We start from the raw sequence: 24,703 nt of genomic DNA, 5'->3' as shown, positions 1-24,703 counted from the left end.
ATTCAGGAAGTGTCTAACACCATTTAGCCAGAAAGTTGCACTCATTGAGAGACATATTATCAGTCTCAGTTTGCCAACGCTGCTCGAGAAACAGAAGAACTGGATGAAGCAATATTCTGAAAAATTTTTAGTCCTAGTCAGAAGTAGAAAAACCTGAGCTGTTTTCCTTTGAGAGCGGGCGATCTAAGCACCAGAAATAAGCTCCTCTGGCAGTATCTGCTAATATCAGAAGCCTGAAATTGTACAAGTCCTGCTCAGTAGCAACTGACTTCCATGCATCTTCTACTGGAAGATTTGCACAAAATTTAGGCAATGGCCAGCACAGAAACACATTCAAAGACATTCATCCACAGGAGTTCATCCTTTCACATAAATCCACTAGAACTATGATAAAACACTTAAATTCAGAAACTTGGCAATAAAATACTTTATTCGCTGGACAAATATGCAGTATGGGTAGAAACACACCAAAATACAAAGTCCTCCAGAATATCATATAGAAAAATCACAATTCATAGGTCTCCATCTTATTTATATACATTTTCAAATGTATTTAATAGCTCAGAAAAGGTCACATTTGCATTTTTCTTCTCTTGGAAGCACATTCAGTGCAATCTAAGTCTTTTTTTTTCTTTTTAAAGTTCCAAGAGAAAAATTGCATAGCCATCCTATTTTCTCATTTGCCCCAAAATCTGATAAAGTTTTACACACTCTTTGCTCCCTCGCTAGATCCTTTCAAGCTTGACTTCTGCCTCTTTTTCTCCCTTTGTCCCAGTATTCGATAAATTTTCTTCTTAGCCTCCTTTTGTCTCTTTAATTTCTGTTCCTCCTCCTTCTGCTTAACTTTAACATATTCTTTAATCTGCTGCCGATGTTTTACTTTGTCTTTCTTTATCTTGTAATTATTCACTGTACTCAAAGCATTGAGTAGGGCCGATATCTTAAAAAAAAAAAAAAAAAAAAGCAAAAAATCAGTATACAAACAGTCAAGTTTTGTAGCAAGAAACAGTTTCAACTCAGAAAATAGCTATATAATGAACCACAGATTCAGGGCAAATTCCTAACAATTTTTGTACCTGTTTCCCAACTTCTAAAATGGTACAATTCTCTATCCTGTTGGGAAGTTAATCAAAGACTTAATTTTTGTTAACTCCAATTTTGATTGGATACTTATTTAAAAATTTGTGCTTAATTGTCTAGAACACTAATTGCCTAGAACACTAATGCTGAAGTTGTAAGCGTGCTGCAATTCTCCATTTTTGAAGTACAGAATTCACTTCAAGTTTCACCTATAAGGCATAGCAATGACAGGACAAATAAAAGACTACAGCTGTCAACTTAAATTGTCCTACTGTGAGGACTACATCCATTTGAAATACTTTGAAAATACTGTGACAAGGACAAAAGTTATATCAGGTGACCTACTAGTTTAATAAATAGATGCTATCTACTTAGTCATTTCCATACATTTGGCACGTGCTAAACAGGAACAAAACAAATTGCAATGACAATTTTTCACTAGGAACATATATATCTTTAGCACCAGTAATACATTCAGGTGCTAAAACAATAGTTAGAAATAGTCTAAGCAACACATATTCCAGTAGGGAACCCTTGTTTCAGGCTAAGTGATAATTACCTTCTTTTCATGAGGCTCCCTAATAACAGCTGGTCTCCACTGGTCTTTTGGAGTCTTGCCTTTCTTCTCAAGATTCTTCGGCTTGTTCTTAAATGGCAGTGCTTTCTGCAGTGCTTTAGGAATGTGGAGTTTATTGAAATGCCTTTTCTCCCTCACAATAGGCTAAAAGAATGGATATAGAACATATATAAAAATCATGACCTTAGAAAGCATTCATCTGATTTCCTACCATTGAAGGAGGGGTGGGGAAGAAGATTCCCTATATCCTTGCACCTGTAAAATGAAAACCGTAAATGAAAACTTAATCCCTACTTTACTTTTCAGATTACTTCATAAACTCTTATCGATGCACAACATTTGCTTTCCACTGATCCATTCCTGTCTCACGTCAGATAAGACTGTAACCTTGTGGATAAAAAAATAATATTAAAATATGAAATGAACATGAATTTACCCTGTTCTGTTCACACAGCTATAGGCCACAGGGCAAGTTAGTGTGTCATCACTGGTTAAAAAAAAAAAAAAGCATAAAGAAGAACTCATATATCAAACATACCTTATAGAGAGAATCTTTGTTTTGTTTCAGCTCAATGCCTCGCTCGTGCCTCAGCTGGCCTGTTGTCCTCATTCCTCTCCAACTATTTTTCTCACCTGCTGGCTTCAGCAAGGATGTTACAGGGTTATAAAATCTGGGGATAGACACAGGATACCAAGTCCTCACAAAGACAATATCTGAAAGAAAACAAAGATATCACTTGGCTTTCACAAGACAGTTCATCACAACCACATTCTATGCAAACAGTGTCTGAACAGAATGGACAATTAACGTGTAGACCATGTGCTAGTACTGTACTCGATATACCTACAAAATACACTCAGTTCCAGGCAAAGGCAACGTAACTATTTGTACCACTTGATTTTGTAAAATCTGAGGCAGTCACAAAGGCTATGTAGTCCTCAAGAACAGCCACATTAATACCACTCAATCCATTCTTCCTATTAAAGACTTGCACAGGGGCTCAGATTTAAGTATCTGTGCCTACACTATAACCAATAAAAGTCAACTTGCCCATCTTTTGCTTATTTTTATAAAAGACTTAAACTGCTTTTTTTTTTTTTTTTTTCAATATCCATAATTTCACCATGTTTAGGAAAATAAATGTCAGAGAAGCCAGGATTAACACAAACTCACATTCTCCGCATCACAGTGGCATGCCATAAACATAGTAGATCACTCTTTTCCCCAAACATTAGGGGAAAAGAACGTAACTAGAGTTACAATGCCTCTCTCTGGACTCCTCAAGAAAAAAAAAATGTTCTTTGAGTGCTTATATCAACAAATGCAGTTCATTTTCACATTCATGGAGAAAAGCCTAGCACGCAGCATAAAACACTTCAAAACACTCACAGAAGTAAATAAGCTTTTTCATCTGTATACTGTATGACTTCTAAGTATAACTGAAAGAAATTCAACATAAAGGTGCTTTTTTTTTATTATTTCATTATTGCATCTCAGCAGATTTCATGCCCTTTGAAATCACATCTCAATTATCAGATTTCAGAGACTAAGACACTGCTTTTCAATATGTGAAGTAGGATGAAAGTCGTGTGATAACATCCCCTTATCAATCTTAGGAAAGTGCAACTTACCACTCATCAGCAACTTGTCTTCAAATGTTGCCCTAAAAGCACCTGCCGGAGCTCTGAGGGCTTTTTTAATCTGTCCTCGGATACCGCTCACAGTACGAATTGCTGCACCTTCAAATTTAGCCACTTCCAACTGAGAGTTAAACATTCCCTGAAAGTGTGAATTACCCACCGTTAGTCAAGAAGCTAAGTTTATTTGTGTGACGTATGTAAGCCACAGGAATAAGCAATCCCCACAGTCATCTAAATACAAAGGACAGAATACCTTTATACTACAAGTGCTGACCATATCAAACCTACTTAACTGACTTTTAGACACTAGAAGTCATCTACTTTTTGAGTCATATATCAGCTTCTTTGCATCCAAAAAATACACATTGAAAACTCCAAAAATATTTGAGAGAATTTGTCCAGTTCTCCTTAAAAGTCATTTCCTGGAAAGTTACACACCTTAAGAGCAAGTAAACTCCTCCATTCTTAAACCACAAGGAAATTCAAAAAACCTGCACATTTCACACAAATACTTCAGTGTTTGGCTGTTAGAATCAGTTCTTAGTTGTTTCCTGCCCCAAATGCAGAACAATCTCATCTCTTCCTCAGAGTCCAACTAAGGACAGCTGGAGGATCTGTGAAAATTCATTTCTGCAACACTTCTGCAGCAACTGTAAGTCCTAAAGCATTGCTAGCATTCATCTTTGATCCCACAGCTGAAATTCAGTGGGGTCAACCTGTCTGGATGACACTGGGGCTAAGTTCACATTCTCCAGAACTGTCTTTCACTATGAGAAACTAACTAATGGGTTTGAGAAAGAAAAAAATAATTTTAAGAAGTAAAATTAAAATCACACTGAGAGTGAGCAAGGAGACTATTCCAGAAATCCTGTCTGCTTAACAGAAATAATTTATGTTCATTGGATAATACCTTAAGAGCCACTAAGCAGTGATCATGGAGAACTCCCTCAGGAAACACAGATGCATCATGTAGCCCCAAGGTGCATTCCTTCCTAACAGGGCTGCATCGTTTTATCACACACACATATGTACTTACCCTAATAAAAGAAGTGTTCTTAAAAATTTTGAATGGAAAGCCAGTTAGCTTTAATTTCTTCACAATAGTTATGGATTTATCTAAATCAAGGACAACTCCTGTGGCAGCTATCCGGAAATCAGGCTGAAACAGCGAAAAAATACACTGATGTACCACATTTACCAAAGAGCAATACATCATATATTTACCAAATAGTCAATAAAACATTTCACTGCCAGAACTGCATAGCTCTGAATTTCTAACCTTTACAGGAGTACTGCAGCATGAAAAATACAAACTGACTTTGTACAGACAAGTTAAGGTATTACTGATGGAACCTTCCTATCACTCACTAACAAGATTTTCAGAGCTGCCATTCTAATTAACCTGCAAGCAATTTAAATGTCCTTGTTATCCACCTTACTGTATTCTCTTTATGAAACAGATCATTACTCAAAGTCTCAAAGGAGAGGAGTTGTGCACTGTAGTAAGTCACTATTAAGTTGTGAACACATGATAACAACCTAATACTTGCAACAGGATGAGACTGCAATAGGACAGTCTAACAACATAAAGAATCCCACATTAAGGACAAAGATTTTCATCAGGAATATTAGAATCCCATCGTGTATAAAGGTTTCAGAAATTATCTAAACACTGAGGTACCTCAGTAGGCATAAATCTTTCCACAGAAAGCAGTAATGCAGTGTTTGCCATTATCAATTTAGTAGAGCAAAAAAAAGTTTAGATCTAGTTTCCTTTTTCATCACAATACTTCTCCCAAAAGAGGAGGTCCACCTAACTTCACAGGTGCTACAATACTGTGTACACGTGTACCATGTGTAAACCTTCTTCCTCAGATCTATATGTTACATACACTCAAGACCTTTGGAGAACACTAATCAATATTTTATTGTACCAAACTTACTGTTGTGCCACTGACAGACTGGACTGCCAAGAATCCTGTTCCCTGCGGAGTGATGGGCCCTACAGGAAAATTAAAGAATGAAGGGCCTCATCATTTAACATATAACAGCTTCTACTTAAAAAGTTCAGAAAGCTTACAAATTCTTGCTGCATAATATCCATGACTACAACCAAAGAAAGGTTAAATACAGCACTCAACTCCAGTACTCACACAAATAAGCCTACTAAGTTACAGCAATTATTTGCACATTAATTTACTCATGCACAGAAGCATTTGCAGGGTCAGAACCCATATGTGAGCAAGTGCTTGCCTTCTCCATAGATGAAGTCCGTGTTTCTCCTTGATACGATACAACCAAGCAGAACATTCATCATCTGACTAAAAGCCAAATAACTCACCCACCCTTCTCTTTCTATAGCAACTGCCTATTTTACCACACTATTTGTTATTTTATAATCCACAGAGAACAGAACTTTTTAAAAATTTATCATCCTCAAAGCTTCCAGCTGTTTTCCCTGGTATACTCCAGAAATCTTGAGAATTTTATAATGATGAAGTGCTTTGGGATAGGAACTCCAGAATTCCCTCACCCCAAAAAGTTGCTCCGCAATGCATATGTTGTGGTGTGTACTTCAGAAGCCTATGACGCCCATTGTGATCTTCAATGTAGAACATTGGAATAGTCTGAAATCGCCTCCACCCTAATGAGAGGATTAAAGGATCACGTGTCTTAAGTATCTTCTTATACCATCGGTGCTTCTTCAGGCGCAACTAATTAGAAGAAAAGATTAACAAAGCTCTAACAGGATAATCGCATTAACTTGGAAATTCAAGCCTTAATTTTCAAAAATGATTGAAAGCAACTTCCATCTACACTAAGATATTCTTACTTAGAAAGCTTTATTCAGAATCACTTAACACTAGGCTGACTAGTAAAATATAGGTAATCAGTATTTCACTTTACAAACCACATTTGTACGCATCAATAAAAAAAACAACACAAAAACCAAATACATACACGCTAATAACTTCCCACTAGCCACCTATCTGTAAAACATAAACCTCAGATTACAACTCATGCTTGCTATCTAGTGATCACAATACGATTGTACAGTAGTCCTGAGATCTCTGCAAAACAACATAACGAACATTAAATAACAATCACATATTTTTCTTCCAGTTAACCAACTAAGCCTGTAAAAATTCAGTACCCGTTAATGCAAAGTTAATTGTACCAAAAGCTATTCCACTATTCAAGAGTGAAAGATGAACATTTATCTCTGGTCATCATATCCTTAAGAAGAAAATACAGAGCAACTCCAGACACAGTGAAGCACTGCTGTACTGAAAGCAAGTGCACTCATCTTTGGCTACATACCTGTACATATCCAACATTTCCTTCGCTGTTGCCTAAGCCACCCAGGATAATAGGGTAATGGGGGTCAAAATTCAGGACAAATTCACATGGGACGTTCTCAATCTCTATTCGAACATACATCCCAGGCCGAAAGCCCTCATACTGCACTCTGGTCTCATCATCTTGGTCTTCAAATTCAGCTCGATTAAGCTATGTGACAAGGAGAAAGTCAAGGAGAAAGACATCACAGATTTTATAAAATTCAAGTATTAACAATTCGTAAGGTGCCAGTTCTATTTAAAACATGCTAAGATTTATATAAATCTTTTGAGAAAGATCTAATAGGTTTTGTGACTTTATTCAGAGTGAGATCTCTTCCACCATGAAATTTTTCCAATTTGAAATCCCAGGAGGGGCTGTTAGTCTACTTGAAAGACAGTGCCCAAGAGAAGCAAATGACTGAGTCACTTCTGATATATCTTTCATAGGGGTGACTTTGGATTTTAAAGATACAACTGTCAAAAGTACATTTTTGATTTAGGAACCCAATTATTTTAAAGTTAACATCCTGATCTTTAGGCATCACTGTAAGGAGATCAGGCCCCTATCTTACTTAGCAGCTTTAAAATACTTCTGTGTCCTCAAATACTCTCTATCCTCAAAAGGGTCTTTTAAAACTCTTCCGTGGCATATAAATGCAGATATTATGTAAATATTTAACAAGATATCCTTGTGAATAAGACAAGCTTTACCCTTTGCACTCCTACTCTATCTCCTCATGTTCAGCTACTTGTGATGCAAGATGTCATGCTTAAGCAAACCAATTTCATTCGTCAAGGTATTAAGATGTGGAACAAATCTTGTGGTCCAAGTTTATTGTTCAAGAAGTGTTTACACATCCCCAGTCTGAGACACTCGCCTTTCCATCCTGCTGTAGGAACACAGCTGACTGCTGGCATGCGTTTCTGTAACAGACTGCTAGTAAAGCAATTGCAAATAATCTCATAATCTTTTACTGCTATGTTTTTGTTTACATTCTAAGTGTTCTTAGAAAGTGTATCTGTATGTTATGACCACTTATGACAGAGATTAATACAAGAGGGTAGCAATAAATTTAATAACAATTTGGGACAAGGTTTTGTCATACAAGAAGAGAATGAAATTATTAGTAGCATAAGGCTATATTCTTACAAGCCAGCCAAAGAAATAAGCCACAAAATCAGCATCAAGAATTTTAGATGCAGGTATGCTGAAGACTCCTACTAAACATACAGAAGAATCAATTAATATTCTAAAAATAACTTGACAGTCTGGGGAAAAGATCACCATGTAGAGTTTAATCCTGCATTTTTAACAATGCAAAAGCCACTCCAAAAATAATACCACAAAAACATGTGATGCAAGTTAATATGAGTTGCATTTTCTCCTTCTTCCACATAAAAGAATGCCTTGACGTCTTCACGAAGGGGGACAGACTCCTCTCTCATGTTTTATTGTTTTGCTTTTTTAAGACCTTCCATCCTAGTCTACCAGTAAACGATAACATTCCTAACAACTTCTGAATAGTTGAATAAACATCATGTAAGCCTTACCTATTCAGTGAATTGTAGTATCATTAACTGATGACAGTTTAAATCAAGCTTTCAGTTGTTGGGTTTCTCACGCATGTCTCCAGAAAAACCTTTGAGCAAACATTGTTGGGTATTTCTGAAGACACACAGTCAGATAAAATGATAAATTAACAGCTTATACCTGGGCTTGCTTATGCATTTCTTCTTTAAGATCATCAAAGTACGTGCCATCCCCTTCATCATATTCTGCATCAAACATCTCTTTCAGTTTCCGTTTCTTGTCCAGGCGCTCCTTTTTTGCTTCTTCCTCCTCAGCTTCTGGTTTGGACGTTTTTCCATCATTCTCTTCTTCCTTTTCAGACTGATCAATGATAATTTATCAAATATGTGATGTAGTAGTGTTCATTGAAAAACAGCCATTCTGATTAACATTTTTAATATATATTACTAAGCATTATTTTGTCATGGTTCCAGTTATAAGACGCTTACTCATTCTTATCTAAAATGGGAGTATTTCTTCAGTCATTCATACAAAAAGATACTACTTCAGTAAGAACTGCAACATCCCATGATCTAATCATATTCCTTCTCATTAAACACACTTCTTGACTAAATTTTATTTTTAATGTCAGGGAATAGGTCCTATGATTGGTCTACTCTTCTACACATAAAATAAGCACACAAAGTTAAAGAGGAAATAAAGTAATTAACCTTGGTTAATATTGCTTTGCAAGTCAGCACTCTGGAGGCCTAAGTTTATAAACAAACCGAACACTGCCAAAATGATGCTGTTACTCCCATTCTATAACCTAATGTAAAAAAGCCAAGTTCTTTAGTATAAAAAAATTTTGATGACTGCTTCATCAGCAGTAGTCATCAAGAACAGAGAACTCCTCTGTTCTTAGAAGATATCCAAGTCATGGCATTGAAGTGCTTCCAACAACATCTCTTATGTAGACATGTGGAATGTCAGTTTCTGCTGCTTATTATGTTAAAACAGAGCTCTATAGTCTACCACATCTAATGACATGGTATAGTTACAATCACACTTGGTTTTAATATATTTCTCTTAAAACTCCATATCCGGACATCTACTGTTTAACAGTGAGGCGTGCTGTCTTACCTAATTAATTTTAAACAACATTTGAGCCTGAGACAAAAAAATATATGTTATTCTAGATACTTAAAGGTTCCAAAGTCATATATCTTCTCTTCCGCATTGATTTATTTCTTCCATATTGATTTCTTTTTTTTACCAAATCACAGAAATGAGATTTATTACATGGGATGTCTATCATCTGATCAGAAATGTGCTGCTCTAGGACAAAGACAGAGGTCATACCTCATCTTCTTCAGGAGTAGGCCTTCCTTTGTGCACAACACCTGTTTCAAGATCTTCAAAATCTCCATACAATTCTTCTGCAACAAAACATCTGACGGTTACTGTTCTGTTATTCTCATTTTCAAAATTGTGTATTTCTTAGTACTACTTTATAGATTAGTTTCAGCCTGAACTTATTTCCTTCCTATCATTAGCTTTAGATGTCTGCTGTCTTCTCTATATTCTCAGATGAAGTTCATTGGGTCTCCCTTTTCCCTTTCAATATCTAAACTTTATGATTTTGGTTATGTAGATAAAACTTACTTAAATCTCTCAAAATGACCACACACTGCCTCAAAAAGTTAACTTAATGAAGAACGCTCCTGTTAAGACTAATGACAAGGCATCATCAGAGCAATAGTTCCTTCATTCAAAAATAAAAATAAAAATGTCAATATAACAGACATCATTAAAGCTAAAAAAAAATCTTAAATAGATCTATCAAACCTCAATCCATTTACACAAAAGACATAGCCACATTATTCAAATTTTCTAACTTTTCCCAAACATTTCTAAAAACATAAACAAAAAATCCTCCCAAAGATCTCATTTTTCAGCCAACTGCAAATGACCAGTTTGTCTTTCCATAAATAAATAGTTTCCACTTATCTCTACCCACGCTATTGAAAATAATAAAATACATATATGCGTAAGTAGATAAATTAATAAACACAATGTGAAGTTAACAGGGTCAAGTATCAGCTAAGGATTTCATTTCTTAATTTAAATTATATGCCCTGTATTTCAGAGAGTACATTTAAAAATATTCTACTTGTACATTTTTAACAGCAACATTTAACTGTGTTAACAACTGTGTAATACTTTGCAGTATTTTACAGTTAAAAAAAGGTTTATATAGCTAGTGTAGGACATTCTGAATATACAACTGTGGAGTAATTCCTAGAACTCCTACATCCATTGATATATTCTTATTAGAAAGTCTCATACATACCGTCGTCTTCCAACAATTTTGCTGCATCTTTATCTTCTTCCCATTTTCCTGTAACAAAGCAATCCCTAATACTGCTCATAACCTGCAAAATAAAGTGTTATTGATTTGTACAGTTAAAGCTTCTCAACCACACAAGCATTCTATTACTCATTCCCCATTCCTCAATCATCTTCAGAACTTAAGAGATGATTTTATCTTTTCGCACACAGACCCAAATCAAGGTACCATTACCAAAACTGTGTAATTCCTCACTCAAAAGCAGGAATAAGGAGCCACCTCAAACCTTGCCCGAACTTCTTTACACTAACAAAATTTCTACATAACTATTTTCACTCATACTTTTTACTTTTGTATAAACAGAAAACTACAATTTACTAGACATTGAGAGCTGAGCATTCAACAGACCTTATCTTATTTTCTGCTGAATCTCTTGGCTAGTAAATATTCCTCATGACCGTGAATAGCAGAAGATATAACAATGACTTGTAGCTCCCATAGGTCTATTCCAATGACACTTCTCCACAGTAAGTTCGTAGTACTTTTGAAAACAGCCAGGACACCAAGAGTATAGGATTTGCAAATGCAATTATCTGACTGAATTACCTCTTCTAAGTCCCAGTCTTGAGGCTTTTCTACCACAAATTTGGAACAGTCGAGACCATTAGCCTTCTGTTTGGATTCTTTGTCTGGACGGCTGACATGAAACAGACCTCCAAGTTCATCACTCACATCCTCACTTTCATGGTCCTCATCCTCGACAACTAAATGAAACAAACTGATTATTTTCCCACAGTACGTGAACTACATTTGTCAACAACCTCTCCCCTGTCCTATGTTTCACAATATCTGCAGTAGATACAGCCAGGAAGATACTACATGGTATCAATTGTGCAGCATACTGAAATGTGTCAGTCACTACAAAATTCTACACTGTTCTTTGAACAACCTGCAGTCCAGTTCCTACTTGCATACCTGGAATTATCTCAAAGAACACTGTCCATTAAGCAAACAGCGTTCATTCAATACCATAAGCAGATAAAACACTGAACTAGTTTGTAAATCAAGAACACTGGACTTGAGGATCTACTAGTAGTCTTTCCACTTCCGCACTATTAAGTTTCATAGAAGCCAAATATTTCTTGTATTCTATCTAGGTTCTGCATGAAGAGGTTTACACAATCAGATAAATACTGGAAAAAAATGCAAACTAAATAGGACTAATTGCAAAAAGAAAGCAATCTTATCATCCTTCTAAGCCAGAATCCTTTTTTCTTGATGAACACCTTTGATACAATTATGCACTAAAGATGTGCCTAAAAGAATATTCCGCTCTCAGTCACTGTGAGAAAGAAACTGTTGAAAACAGACAAAAAAAAAAAAGTAGTCGTTTATGGAACACATAAAATACCAAAATGGATTTTTGCAATTGCTACTATACAAGCATATAAGAGACCAAAATTCAAATATCTGGGGAAAATACACCATAGAACAGGTAACAACCCAGTAGTCTCCCAAAAAAGCTCTAGACATTTTTTTTTAATTGGAAAACTAACAACTGTCTTTATAACAACAGTAAGTATTACAAGGTGAATATTGGCAATTAAGAAATTCAATTCGCTCTCCTCAAGCCTCTCACTAAAAGATCTCAAAGCTTCTGAGTTACAAAGTTACTATCAGCTAAAAACCTACCATATATTACGACATAAATCCGTACCTGTTCCATATACGAGTTTACGAAGATTTGGGACTGCCTGCTGCTGTCTTAGAAAGGCCTGAGCTGCCTTCTGTGTGAGGTCCTCTTTCCACTTAAGTGCACCTGAAAAGGGAAAAAATTAGCATCCATCTTCAAAGAAGGGCAGAACTTGGGAACCACATAAACTATTCAAGCAAGGACATAACCACAACACGCATTTGATCCGTTTTTTATACTCCATTTACACATAGAAACAAACAGTGGCTAACAAGCTAGATTTCTGATTTGTTTCTTCCTAACAAATCCTGATGTTAGAAGGATAAAAGTGTAAGAGATGATTAGCAATAATAACAGATGTTACCGTTTTCAAATTTAGAATTAAACACTTCCTTCCTGTTCCAATAATCACAGAATGGTTGAAGCTGAACCTCTAGAAGTTAACTTTTCCAGCTCTGCTGCTCAAGCAAGGTCACTGACAGCAGGCTGCCTCAGACAATACTCAGATAGTTTTTAGTGTCTCCAAGGATAGAAATTCCACAGCCCCTTATGAGCAACTTAATCAAATGCTCAGTCAATAGTTAAAACATTTTAGTAACATTCCCCCCAGAGTGGTTTAATCTAAATGAAATTAAGCATATTAATCTCTTTTACACACACATCCATAAAGACTATTCATTAAAGAAAGACTGAAAAAGATATGCAGAAACAACGAAGTATATAAAATGAATAATCTTCATTTTCGAGCAAGGAAACCTGATACTACACTATAAATGAAAGGCTTAAAAGTAAATAGTATCAGGTTTCCAAAGAGGAAGTTTGTCACCCAACAATTATACAAAGTTACAACTCAAATATATATAATATTTACTTGTTATAGTATCCTTTAACAGTCAACAATGAATTCAACTAAAAACAGGCACTGAAAAAACTAACATTTACAGTCTACCTGCAGTGTCAGCAGAGAAATCAATTTGTTCTTCATACTCCTCTTCCTCTTTCAGTAGATTTTCAACATCATCTTCGGCTTCTACAGCTTCAAGTTCAGCTTGCCTAGTCCTATCAGCTTTCTTTGGCTGAGGGCGCTGAAATCCCTTCCTATCTGATACTTCAGCTTCTAATTCATCATGAGATTTTTCTTCATCTTCTCCTTCACTGAGGGATTCAACCTCAGATTCTGATGCCTCTTCTGCTGTGCAATTTCCTGAATCTGTTGTGAGCAATGATTTTTTTTTCGAACTGCAAACTAATAATTGTGATCTGGTTTCTTGATCTTCATTCACTGTTTCATTTTGCGCGGATTCAACAATTCCTTTGCTTACAGCTTCAAATTCACTATCTGAGCTGTCATTTCCATACGTCCTTCGCTCATCATCTTCATCATCATCTTCCTCTGTCTCATTTTCTTCAAAGGCAGTTTTTCCATCTTCCTCAGAACTCATCTCAAGATCATCCTCACTATCAGCAAATGCTGGCAGTTCGCTCACAGGTTCTTCTGTAGCCACCTCTGTTTTCAGGCGCTTGGAACTCCCAGGAGCCATCTCTGCCTCCAAGAGCTCTTCATCACTTTCTTCCTCTGCATCATCTTCATCATCACCATCACTTCCACCCTCAGACATTGCTTCTTCCTCTAGGTCATCTTCCTCATCGCTAACTGCATCATCATTTTCTTTCTTTTCTTCATCATAGAATAATGCTTTCCGGCGCACTCTTCCAGTCTTCAAATCAATCTGCCTCTCTTCCTTTGGCATCACAATCCTGTTTGTTTACAAAGATGATGTATGGGGGAAGACAGCGAAGTACAAAGACCTTTTAGCAAACAATTAGGTTTCATGTCAACATTTTAAAAACATTTTCATGGAAGGAACATCAAAAACAGAGAGAAGTTATGGAAAATACTAAAAAGTTAAACTGTGAAGTAAGAAAAGCTTTTTGGTTCAAGAACATAGTCCATACTGTAGATGCAAACTACTCTGTGAATTTCTTCATTTTCTGTGGTATGAAAATAGGTTATATAATGAATTTTAATGAAGATTATGACTGCCACTCTCTAAAAACTCCAAAAACAAATGTACTACTTAAAGCTGTATCATCCAGGAAATTCTGGATGGTAGGACTACACTGCTTACAAAACTTTCTTAATAGCAATTATTCCTAGATCAAAGCATATATTCGGCATGAGTAGTCTAACCAAAAGGACTAAGTAATAAGCCGTTATGTTAACTGTTCACTACAGAGACATTTTTCTAAATTAGAACCTAGAATCAGAGATTCATTGTTCAAACATTGCTCAGAACTCAAAACTTACTCTGGTCCTACGTCTTCAGAACCTAATGGTCTAGAGTCCATGAAGAGAGAAACTTTGCTTGATGCCATCTTAGTATCTATGGCTGAGTGAGTGGAGATAAGGCTCTGAACTAGCTCATGATTTGGTCTCACTTCCTCCTGAAAAGCCAAAGTTTGTGACATTTTAATCAAGATGAATAAACAAACATCCAACAGTTAATAAATCATTAGTCTGACAAAAATAATAGAAATACGCATTTGTAAAAAAAATAATCTTCATTTCCTGCAATTACCCTACTTTGCAAAATAAGAATGATACTATTCTAGAATCAGAAGCTTCTAAAAACCAATAAAGCTTCTGAAACTAACTTGGAATACTTACTAACTGATCCTTCAAACGTTTTACACTATTTTTTACAAAGAGAAGTCACTAGAAAAAATAATACACGGGGATTATTTTTAAGAAGCTTATTATTAAATACTTATTTTGACTCTAAAGGTGAAAGCTACATTTTTTTTAAGACACAAGAAATGAAATCACTAACAGTTCTACTACCTCTTCATTTTCATGAGCATGGCTTCCTCCAAGGTCAATATAAACAGCATCCTTATCATACACAATACCCCCAACTCCTGAGAGAGGGGCATAGATTAGTTTTTCTTTCTCACTTAAAGAACGCTTCTTCTGCTGCTCGGGTAGAGCACAGGGGTCTGGTAGGAAACTCACATCACTCACAGTGAAATCTCCTACACCTAGGGAGACATACAAGAGGACAAATAAGGTTTTCATCGAGTTTCAATTCTAAACTGTGTACAATTTATCATGAAGAGAGAAAAACAAATGCCGTAGCATTCAACAATTCATCAGCTCTGTATCAATGATTAGTTTCTCCTGTTAAACCAATGAACTTAGAGGAGTTCACTGAAGTTCACCAAAACCCAGCTGTGGGTTTGTCTGATTGCATTTAATGAGGGAACTATTAACTCACTTTTCTGAATAGGTCTGTATATTTAATATTAAATGCTTTGGATAAGCTTTTTAAATCATGTGCTTAAAATACTGAATTTATCCAAGGAGTATGAGAAATTCTACAGAAGTCAAGTTTACATTTCACTGTTAGAGCTGGTATGCTGTACACTTAGAGCATCTCATAAAATGAAACACTGCTGAAGATCCTCAGATGCTGCTAACTGTGTGTTTATTTCTGCAGTTCTCTTGCAGTGTTTAAAAAGCTAAACTATTTACAAAGATATATTTTATAGAAATTGTAACACAGAAAATAATTTCCAAAAGCTAAATGTGTTTTTACAAAGGTGAAAAATATATCTTTAAATTATGAACTGTAAAATAGAAATCAAACTGCTATTAAAATACCAACAGCAACACAGATCAGCACAAACACAATTTTAGGAATACAATAACTTACCTGGCATATGAATTTGGCTTTTGTTTTTCAGATATGCTCCTCTTAAGTAACCGTAAAGTGAAATCTTCCTGTCACACTTGGGATTGATTCGTATATCTTCTGGGTTTGTCAAGTCTTCCATTCTACCAAACGTTTTTAAATATATATATTCATATATATACACAATAAAAAAGGAAGGAAAAAAGAAAAAAAAGAAAGTCAGACCATCCAAAAAAATATAATTTACAGAAACACAACCACAGCAGCACTGAGTCATGCTCTGCAGACACTAAAAATCAAAACAGCCAATAATATGAAACCTTTCAAAATATTTTAGCACTGCATTTTAAAACTCGTTGTTGAACACAAATGTACATATCTCTAGAAGAATAATGGACATTTCACAAAACATGTTCCTCTTTCTTAACACTCTCCTTAAATGCTGTCCGCACTAAACACTCCTTTTGTCACTAAGAGGGAAAACAGGTTAACACCATAGGACAGCTGAAAGATGCATCCCCCCAGACACACAATACCTTCTTTTCTTTAAGAATGCTAGTAAGCAACACAGGAACTACCATAGGAAAGAGGAGAAGGAAAGACTGGCTGTTTTCAGGGCAATCAGATGAAAATCCCTTCTAGAACCACCTTCTGTACTGCACAAAGGGGACACAAATATCGAGCCATGAAGGTGACACACATTCTGTAACAGTTACAGTAACCTAAAACAATGATACTGAAAGACTACAAAGTATTTTTTATCTTTTCCTGAGTTTTGCATTCACAGACACTCAATTATTTCTAGCTTTTTAAACATTAAAGACATTTTCTACGTTGAGACTGAAGAACAGAGCAAGGCACATACCTGTCTGCAAGGACATATGGGTGAGATGTTTGCCAAGTAAGAGGTCGGAATTTCATAACAGAGATAAAACGCCCCAAGTTGTGAATTTCCTGTTTTTGATATTCTCCATGAACCATCCCAGACAGATAAAACAGCTTAGCACCCTAAACAAACAAACAAACAAATAAATAAATAAATAAAAAAAAATTAAACATCAATGCAATACTTGCAAAACTGGAAAAACCTAATGCAATTCTACTTTGTGAAGCATAATTGTAAATGGCAATTGACAGCTGATTCCTAAGGTTCAAACTAATCAGCATAATTTAACATGAAAATTCTCCTCTAAATCTTAGTGAAAAACCATTCACAATCAGAAAATCAGTTGTAAAGACTTGGTTTGTCTCCCAGGCCTACACACATAACCCATGTAATCGACCTTCTAACTAGTATCACACTTAGTAGCTACGCACGCTCAGATAGAGAGGTAAGCATGTTAATAAAGATTATATTATCTGATACAATACCAAAATTGTCCACAGATGGTAATATTAAAAAGATTTTATGAATGCAATAAATATTAAGTGTTGCCACAGATTTTATTTAGCTTCTACAATGCAAAACACAAGGAAAATGAATGTTGGATGCCATACCGGATATACTTCAGTCCAGAATCTGTGCTTTAACCTCTTTTTCGTCTTCTTTAATTGTTTGTTGTTCTTGAAAGTATCCAGGTGGGTAAGAATTCCCATAATTTTGGGAAAGCCATGTACTTGACAAATGTTCAGGAATTCAAATGTTTCCATCTCAAATCCAAAGCTGGCATCAATGAGCATCAGAACCTGAAAACACAACATCAGCACTTCAACACCTCACAATAAACCAGTATGAAGTCCATACAAGCTAAATTCAAAGACTAAACCTTTAAAGTCATAAGCTTCTTAGAAACTAAAACCTTGCAGAAGTTCCGTTATTTATTTTCAAATAATTAAAAAGCCTAAGTTAATGTTCAGGTTATAACTTTCAGAAGTTAGTACGACTTGGGAAATCACATCTAATTTTCCACTCAATCACATCTCCTTTACACAGATCTTCCACCCATTCCCTCCAAAGGAACAGCAGAGAATATAACAATACAGAGTAACATACTAAAGCCTGAATGGGTATTTACTCAGTTAATTTTAAAACTGAAAAATTAATATCACCAGATTTTAGTATTTTTAATACATCTTACTTCCTCAAAAAGGAAGCATGCAGGTACAACAGGATCCTGGACTACTGCATGCATTTTAGCTTAGCTGACATTTAGCTAGGGATCCCAAGCCTGAATGAACATTCTACCCTAAGTCCATACACAAAGTAGAATTGCCAATAGATTCACAGATTAGACCCTCAAGACAAATAAATTTAATAAACAATAGTTAAAATTCAAAACAGAGATCACATTTCACTGAATATAGTAACCTTCAAAGAGACAGCAAAGTGTCAAACAAAACCAATCCAGTCTTCCACTTCACTATTTGAAATATTACTGAGCTAAATACTATTTTCAGATTTTACAAGGTTTGATCAAATCCCAAAATAAAAAGTCACTTTATTATTTTGGCTTGTTATAAAGTCTCCTGCTAACATCTGACCAATTCTATTATTAGCAGTAAAGTTGTTTAATTTCTCTTCATCCCTCCAAACCATCAAACCCACATTTCCCTTCCCCCTTCCCACCCCCGCCCCCCCCAGTTTAGAAAAGTCCTAGAGGTTGTTACAGGATATTAATTGTAGAGCTTAGACCTGTTATTTTGGAAAACAATGACAGCGTTGACTTGAACAGCAATGGGCAGAGAAAACAGACTACTTCTGCAGTCTGCTTCTGGTACTTGCAGGAAGAAGTACTTTCAACATAAATTATAGTAGAAGTCAAATGCTATTTGTAACTTACCAGATCAGCAACTTTAGCCAGGTCAATCATTGTATTAACATCGCATCCACATTCAATAATAGTTAGCCTGCGTTTTTTACCTGAAAACAAAATTAAGGAGCAAAAACTCAAAGAGGAAGCAAAGTAATTACACCACTGATTTCTTTTCAGGTTATATTCCAGAAGTCTAGCAAATGGGCTGTCAACAATGTGCAACTGTAGAAGTACTCATTTTCAAATGCTTGCAATTCTGTGAAATTTTAAACTCTTGATTTAAAATTACCAGGCTGAGCACCTGGCTTCCAAGAAGCTGCTCTGTCTTTTCCAAAAACAATGCAATAGCAAAAGATATGTTGTATTTTGAAGGAAACCTCTGTTGTGCCTTTTGTATCCCAGAATTGAGGACTTCATTTTACTACAAACTTTTTTTCTTCTTTTGACAATACACTCTGCTGCAGCTTCTCAAAAAGTACAATTAAAAAACACTATGTAGATAGTAAAGGAGATTTCTTAACACACAACTGAATTAGAACAAAGTACCCACAGTTAAGTTTGACTAACCTGAGCCAGATGACAAAACTTCACACAACAACAAGGACAACTTTACATAACTGTTGCCTAAAAGTTTTTTATTTTTTTTCCTTCACGCTAACAACTGCAAAGTTCAGTCCCCAAGTTCCAGGAGACCAAATAGGAAATCCAATTTAGCACATTTTTCCTTTTTTTGCTTTTCCATATTTGTCAATTACTCTTGACAAAAAGCAGATTTACTAGTTTAAACCTCTGGGTCCAAGCAAGATTTCGCTTACAATTTTTTTTCCTTTTGATGCTGTGAGCTGGGCTCCTCCTAGGACCTCAATGATCCAAGCAGTAATATGCAAGAAAAGTTAAAAAGGCAATGGCCAAGTGGAAACTGGGACTGAAAACATAACAGACAAAGGAACAAGTTTCCAAGGACAAAAGCCCAAACCTAACAATACTTTTGCAGTTAATAAGCATTCCTGATAACACAGCCAAATATCTTCTTAAACGTGACCAAGAATCAGGAAAACATGAACACGTCCTAGTTCTAAAAGCAAGACAACACAGGAGTGTAAAAGAGGCATTTATATTTCTCATATCTTCGTTCTCACCTGAAACAATAGTAACAGGGCCCCGGATTTCAACCAATTTTTGTCTTGTGAAGTTCTTGATGAGACATTTTATTAAGGTGCTCTTCCCAACCTTGGGAGGGCCAACTACAACCACCACCACTGGAGGTGGCTCCAAAGGAGTACGGTCAACCACAGGAATGTGATGTTTTTTAGTCTTCAAATCCTGAGTTCTGAGAAGAAATTAAAAAGCAATAACTTTTCTTTCAGAAAACCTTCAGTATCTGCAAACATTCAGATGCAAAGGCTCACCAAGTGCCCAGATGCTATCACACACAAGGAACTCTAACAAAACCTAAAGAGATCTACACTTTTTTTTTCCAAGGTAAGCCTAGCATAGTAGCACCAAGTAATACAGATGCAGGATGCACCACACTGCTGACACACACGGAAATTACAACACAGCCTTACAAACGATGAAAGTTCTGTGAAAGTTACACTGTGTACATTTACATACAAAATAACAAAGAAACAGCAGACAACATCTATTACAATGGAATGACAAAAGAGTTTGGGTTGGAAGAGACCTTAAAGTCCACCTGGTTCCAACCCCATGCTGTGGGCTGGCTGGCACACAGCAAAGCAGGACCCCAGGGCCCCATCCAGCCTGGCCTTGTGTGCTTGCAGGGACGGGGCACCCACAGCTGCAGGCAGCTATGCCAGGGCTTCACCTATTCACCCAACTGATTGCGTGCTCTGCAACTAATTCCTGCCGCTCACCTATGGAACGTCCTGGCCATCCGCACAGCAGACTGCACGGTGAAGGCTTTGGGGTTTCTCTTCCGTGCATCTTCCTCCTCTCCTATACCCAGATCATTGAGATAACGTTTCCTTTTTCTCTCTGCTTTTGGCCCACTGTGCTTGGCACGGTGCTTCTTCTTCTCCTTCTCCTTTTCCTCCATCTTACTCCTTCAACAGCCGACTACAACCAGCGTGGCATGGAAGACCTCCGTGTGACTGCGCACAACAGAGAAAAGACAAAACGCAGTGAGCCCGGGTGGCACACGCGTAACACCGCGACCACGCGAGACGGCGGCGCCGGGCCCGGGGAAGGCCGGGCCGCCCAGCGTCAGGCCTGGCGGCTTCCAGCCGGCCCGCACAGAGCTGTCGGGCCCTGCGCTGCCGAGAGGAGGATGCTCAGCCCAGCGCTGTGCCCTCCGCACCGCCACGACCCCGCGCCGCAGCACCCACCTGTCCGCCGCGTGGACCCGTCCCGCACCGCGGCCTCCCCCGGAAACAAGCGGCCGCTCCCAGCGTTCCGGGGGACGCGCTGCGGCGGAGCACTATGGCCGGCACACCGCCACAGGGCGAGGCGGTCCCGCCTCCCGGCTGCCTCAGTGCGCTGCCCCGTCTATGCTGGGGTCTTTTTAACACTTCGGCCTAACCTGTTCTTGTGAAGCAGTCACGTCCTGCAGTCTTCAGCTCCACATTCTTATCGTCACATATCTTTCTCATGGGGAAAACTTGTTGTTCTCCTTGTGCCTGGGAACAAGTCTCCCTTCTCACTAAGTCTATCTTAGGAAAGAGAGGGTTGATAGAAATTAGCCAATCTTACTACACAGCTTTAAATAACTGTGCTCACAGTGCCCGTAGCTGTTGTTGGGAATTATGTTTTTTTCCTAGTAAACAGGAGTCCCAGCTCTCCAGGCCAGGGTAGAAAAGTTCAGTGACTTCAATGGTCTGTGTTTAAGTTTCATTTTATTGTATTTATTTCATTCTATATAAAAGTAGTAAACAGTGTGTGTAATAGAATCTAGGTATATGCAAAATATTTCAGAGTCATATTTTAAGCATACAAACCCAGCAGGATTTGCGTGTATAGATTTCAGTATCCAAGGCCTGATAATGCTTTAACAATCCACCATGGAAGCGCCCTAGAGCTACACACCCCTCCAGCCCCACAGGCGTTTCATCAGAACATTGTCAAGATAGCACTGCTCTTCCAGGTGGCTGTGGAGCTCAAAAAAAGGCTAAAAAAAGGGCCCATGTGTCAAATGCAAAAAGGGAATACAATTATGCTTCACCACAACTGCAGTTCTACAAGTTCATTATCACCTTCCTTTTGTAAATTGAAAATTGCTAGTTTAGAGATGGTTTGTGTTTGTTTGTTTTTAATTAAATTAAATCTACACAATTCCTTTAAAATATTACCAAATATTTTTGGAAAGAAAAAAAAATAAAATAAACACAGGAAATCACAAAAAGTAAGCCTTCTAAAAGGCTATACATTTGGTCATTTTTAAATAAAGCACTATACATTAAATACCTAAGAAGACAACAGGAGTGTCCTTTATCAGGAGCACACCTAAAACACAAATACACCCAGTTGAGCCAGCCTGCTGCCACCATGGCTGCATTTCCCACGCTCCGACCAGCTTGCATTCATGCTTTCTCCGCTAGAGGCTCTAAATATAATGTCTGTTTTCTACATGCTTCTTAAGTTAAAGAAAGTGAATTCAGGCCTAAATACAATCAAAAATCTTGTGCAGTACGACTACAAAATCAGTTCCACAGTCCCAAGCTTCCTGGTAGAATTTAACACAATGCGAGCAACAGAAGGCAAAGTCTTTGGTACTGAGGTATCTGTACATGCAGGTTAATGTGAAGCTACTGAAAGCCAAATGCTCGCAGGAATACTGCAGACAGGTTGGTGACAATCCCAGTGGGGATGAGGATTGAAGGATGGGCAACACACCTTCAGTAGGTTACTCTCTTATACACCTTGCTGGCTTTGCTCATCTTCCTTTCCCTTCCACACACTGCAAGAAGCTCACAGCAAGCGCTCCATCCTTCCACCTGCAAAACTTCTAACCACTTTGAGATAACGCTGCCAATCGAACAAAATAAAACATGATTTTTTCATCAAGCAGCCTCACTGTCAGTTTCATGTATGACCCAAATGACAGGCTGAATTCTGGCCACCCAAAGGAAAAAGGTAGCTTTGAGGCCCACCCTGCTCCCCAGTTTGCTCCAACAGTGAGTCTAAACCACTTCCCAAAATCTCATTTCTCATACCCAGCCAATGAGGGTCATAGTCACCCACTGACCCCAGCAGCTGCTGTCCATACAGTGGGTCTGGAGCAGCACACATCCCCTGGTACCTCCCTTCGTGTTTTGCAGGTACTGAAGGAGGACTTGGCTCACAAGCTGCAAACTGAGGAGAGCTGTGCCTCATCTGCTTCACCTCAAGCATAGGCTCCCCCTCACCACAGCTCGGAATGGAACTGTTACTGAAGGGAGAGCTGTTTGGCTTGGTATATGAATAGGTCTCATCGACCAGTCCTTGGTCAGCATTTAAGTAGTTTAAGACAGGCTTGCTATACGTGTTCTCTTTAGCTGCTAGATAGAGGTAATCTTCTGTACATTGCTGGAAGACATCTGCATAGTAGTTTTCAGGGTAAGACTTCTTCAGGTACGGGTAGTCCTGCGCTTGCTGCACAGGGAGCGAGCGCTGAGGAGCACTCCCTACGGCTCCAGCGCCGAACTGCTCCCCTTTGCCCGCATAGTCCACGCCGAAGTGAGACGGGGCGTGACTGGGGACTCCAAAGCTCCTGAAATGAGTATCGAGCCTCGCGTACTGCGGCCCGGACCAGGGCAGCGGCTGGCCGGAGCAGCTCTGGTTCCCTCCCGGCTGCAGGTTGAGCTCGGAAGCCAGGAGCCGTGGCTGGCAGCCCCCGCCGCAGTGCCCCCGCTGCTCCTTGGCGGCCGCCGGCTGCGTGGGGAGCGCGCCTTCGCTCTTCTTGCGGTTCAGCTGCCGGGCCCTCCTGTTTTGAAACCAGACCTGCGAAGGGAAGCAGAGTTAAACACGACGTCCCGCTGCCAGTAAAGGCACTTTGATTTGGTCCTTCCAAAACGCGCTGACAAGGACAGGCAGCCCGACGAGGGACGCCCGTGGGGTCCGCCGCCGCTCCTACCTGGATCCTGGACTCGGGGATGTCAGTGAGGCCGGAGAGCTGCTCGCGCAGGGCGATGCCGGGGTACGGCTGCTTCTCGAAGGTGCGCACCAGCAGCTCCAGCTGCGCCTTGCTGAAGGACGTGCGCTTCCTCCGGCCGCCGTCCCGCGGGACCTGTCCCGGTGGGACCTGTGCTGTGGGGACGCTGCGGGGCTCCATGAGGGCTCTGACGGCCGCGGCCACTCCACACCTTATGAGCCCTCCGCCCGGCTCTCGGCGACCCCCACCCGCCCGGGCCTGCCCCGCCGATAGGGCCGGGTGACTCACAGCTGTCTCCCACACCTCCATTGTCATCCCATCACCAAAATACACACGGGCAGGTCTCGCCCCGCTGCAGGAGCCAAAGCGTCTCACGGCGAAGCGCCCGCCGCCGCCACCAACCCACCCAAATGGAGGGTCAGTAATTTAATGAGGGCTGCTCATTAAATTACTTCGGCCTTCTGAAAAACTGCCTCCACTCTCGGGCACCAACGCCGGTAAGAGCAAGGTTCTGTCCTACGTCACCCCTTCTCCAGAAGGGAAACCAACCCACTTCTTGCACATTACCGACCAGGTTACAGGTCCTTGTCTTCCCTGCCCAGTTACACAGCTACACTCCTATTCCCATTAGTGGGAGATTTCTCGCTGACTTTACCTGGATGAGCAAAACACTGGTGCCTTGGGCAGACACTGCATCAAAACCCACCATAGAACCCTGAAGCCTCCCTAAGCGTTCTCTGTGGTGAGCTGGGGGAAGTTTTCTCCCCTTTCTCAGCATAACCTATGCTTCAAGTGCTTCTTTTTCTCCTCCAGACAGCTATACTCACCAAGTCATGTATAGAACAAGAAAGCTCTGTTTCGTTTCAAGGTGAGATCATGAGTGATTAATTCAAAGCATTAATTCAAAAGGCAGGCCAGGAATATTCTTTCATGGAGCCAGGAGTGACATAAGGACTTAGAGGGAGCAACGGCTGCAA

At 38.8% G+C, this 24,703-nt stretch overlaps 2 protein-coding genes across 3 annotated transcripts; both read right to left on the bottom strand.

Annotated features, from left to right (window-relative positions):
- Positions 1–403: 403 nt before the first annotated feature.
- On the bottom strand, positions 404–21,021 carry BMS1 (BMS1 ribosome biogenesis factor). Of its 2 annotated transcripts, none has more exons than XM_065746989.1 (23): positions 20,986–21,021; positions 20,515–20,751; positions 19,777–19,967; positions 18,665–18,744; positions 17,382–17,570; positions 16,750–16,892; positions 15,906–16,027; positions 15,035–15,231; positions 14,501–14,637; positions 13,142–13,950; positions 12,217–12,318; positions 11,106–11,263; positions 10,503–10,584; positions 9,512–9,588; positions 8,351–8,530; positions 6,620–6,808; positions 5,832–6,012; positions 5,242–5,300; positions 4,335–4,457; positions 3,290–3,437; positions 2,196–2,371; positions 1,640–1,801; positions 404–940 (listed from the first exon to the last, which is right to left on the bottom strand). In XM_065746989.1, exons 2-23 carry the CDS (start codon positions 20,694–20,696, stop codon positions 704–706), a joined length of 3,924 nt encoding a protein of 1,307 aa, XP_065603061.1. In that variant the 5' UTR covers positions 20,697–20,751; positions 20,986–21,021; the 3' UTR covers positions 404–703. The 2 variants fall into 2 exon arrangements, with proteins under 2 accessions (XP_065603061.1, XP_065603062.1); XM_065746990.1 differs by having other exon boundaries at positions 9,512–9,585.
- A 1,657-nt stretch (positions 21,022–22,678) lies between these two features.
- Positions 22,679–24,035, bottom strand: LOC136055066 (protein gooseberry-neuro-like). The gene is made up of 2 exons (XM_065746672.1): positions 23,709–24,035; positions 22,679–23,575 (listed from the first exon to the last, which is right to left on the bottom strand). Exons 1-2 carry the CDS (start codon positions 24,033–24,035, stop codon positions 22,679–22,681), a joined length of 1,224 nt encoding a protein of 407 aa, XP_065602744.1.
- Positions 24,036–24,703: the final 668 nt, after the last annotated feature.

Source organism: Cyrtonyx montezumae, unplaced genomic scaffold (assembly GCF_038088225.1).
Source record: "Cyrtonyx montezumae isolate F1298 unplaced genomic scaffold, pur_monq_1.0 scaffold_4, whole genome shotgun sequence".
NCBI classification, from domain to species: Eukaryota; Metazoa; Chordata; class Aves; order Galliformes; family Odontophoridae; genus Cyrtonyx; species Cyrtonyx montezumae.
Note: the sequence above shows the minus strand (reverse complement) of the source record. Positions and strands in the feature narration are given on the sequence as shown.

Coding starts and splice junctions, on each gene's coding strand:
- BMS1 (XM_065746989.1), bottom strand. CDS start 20,696: ATGGAGGAAAAGGAGAAGGAGAAGAAGAAGCACCGTGCCAAGCACAGT. Junction 14,638..15,034: donor ATGCTCATGAAAATGAAGAG/GTAGTAGAACTG, acceptor TTGGCTTTTCAG/GAGGAAGTGAGACCAAATCA. Junction 5,301..5,831: donor TTGCGGAGCAACTTTTTGGG/GTGAGGGAATTC, acceptor ATTTTCCTGTAG/GGCCCATCACTCCGCAGGGA.
- LOC136055066 (XM_065746672.1), bottom strand. CDS start 24,035: ATGGAGGTGTGGGAGACAGCTGTGAGTCACCCGGCCCTATCGGCGGGG. Junction 23,576..23,708: donor TCCCCGAGTCCAGGATCCAG/GTAGGAGCGGCG, acceptor TTCCCTTCGCAG/GTCTGGTTTCAAAACAGGAG.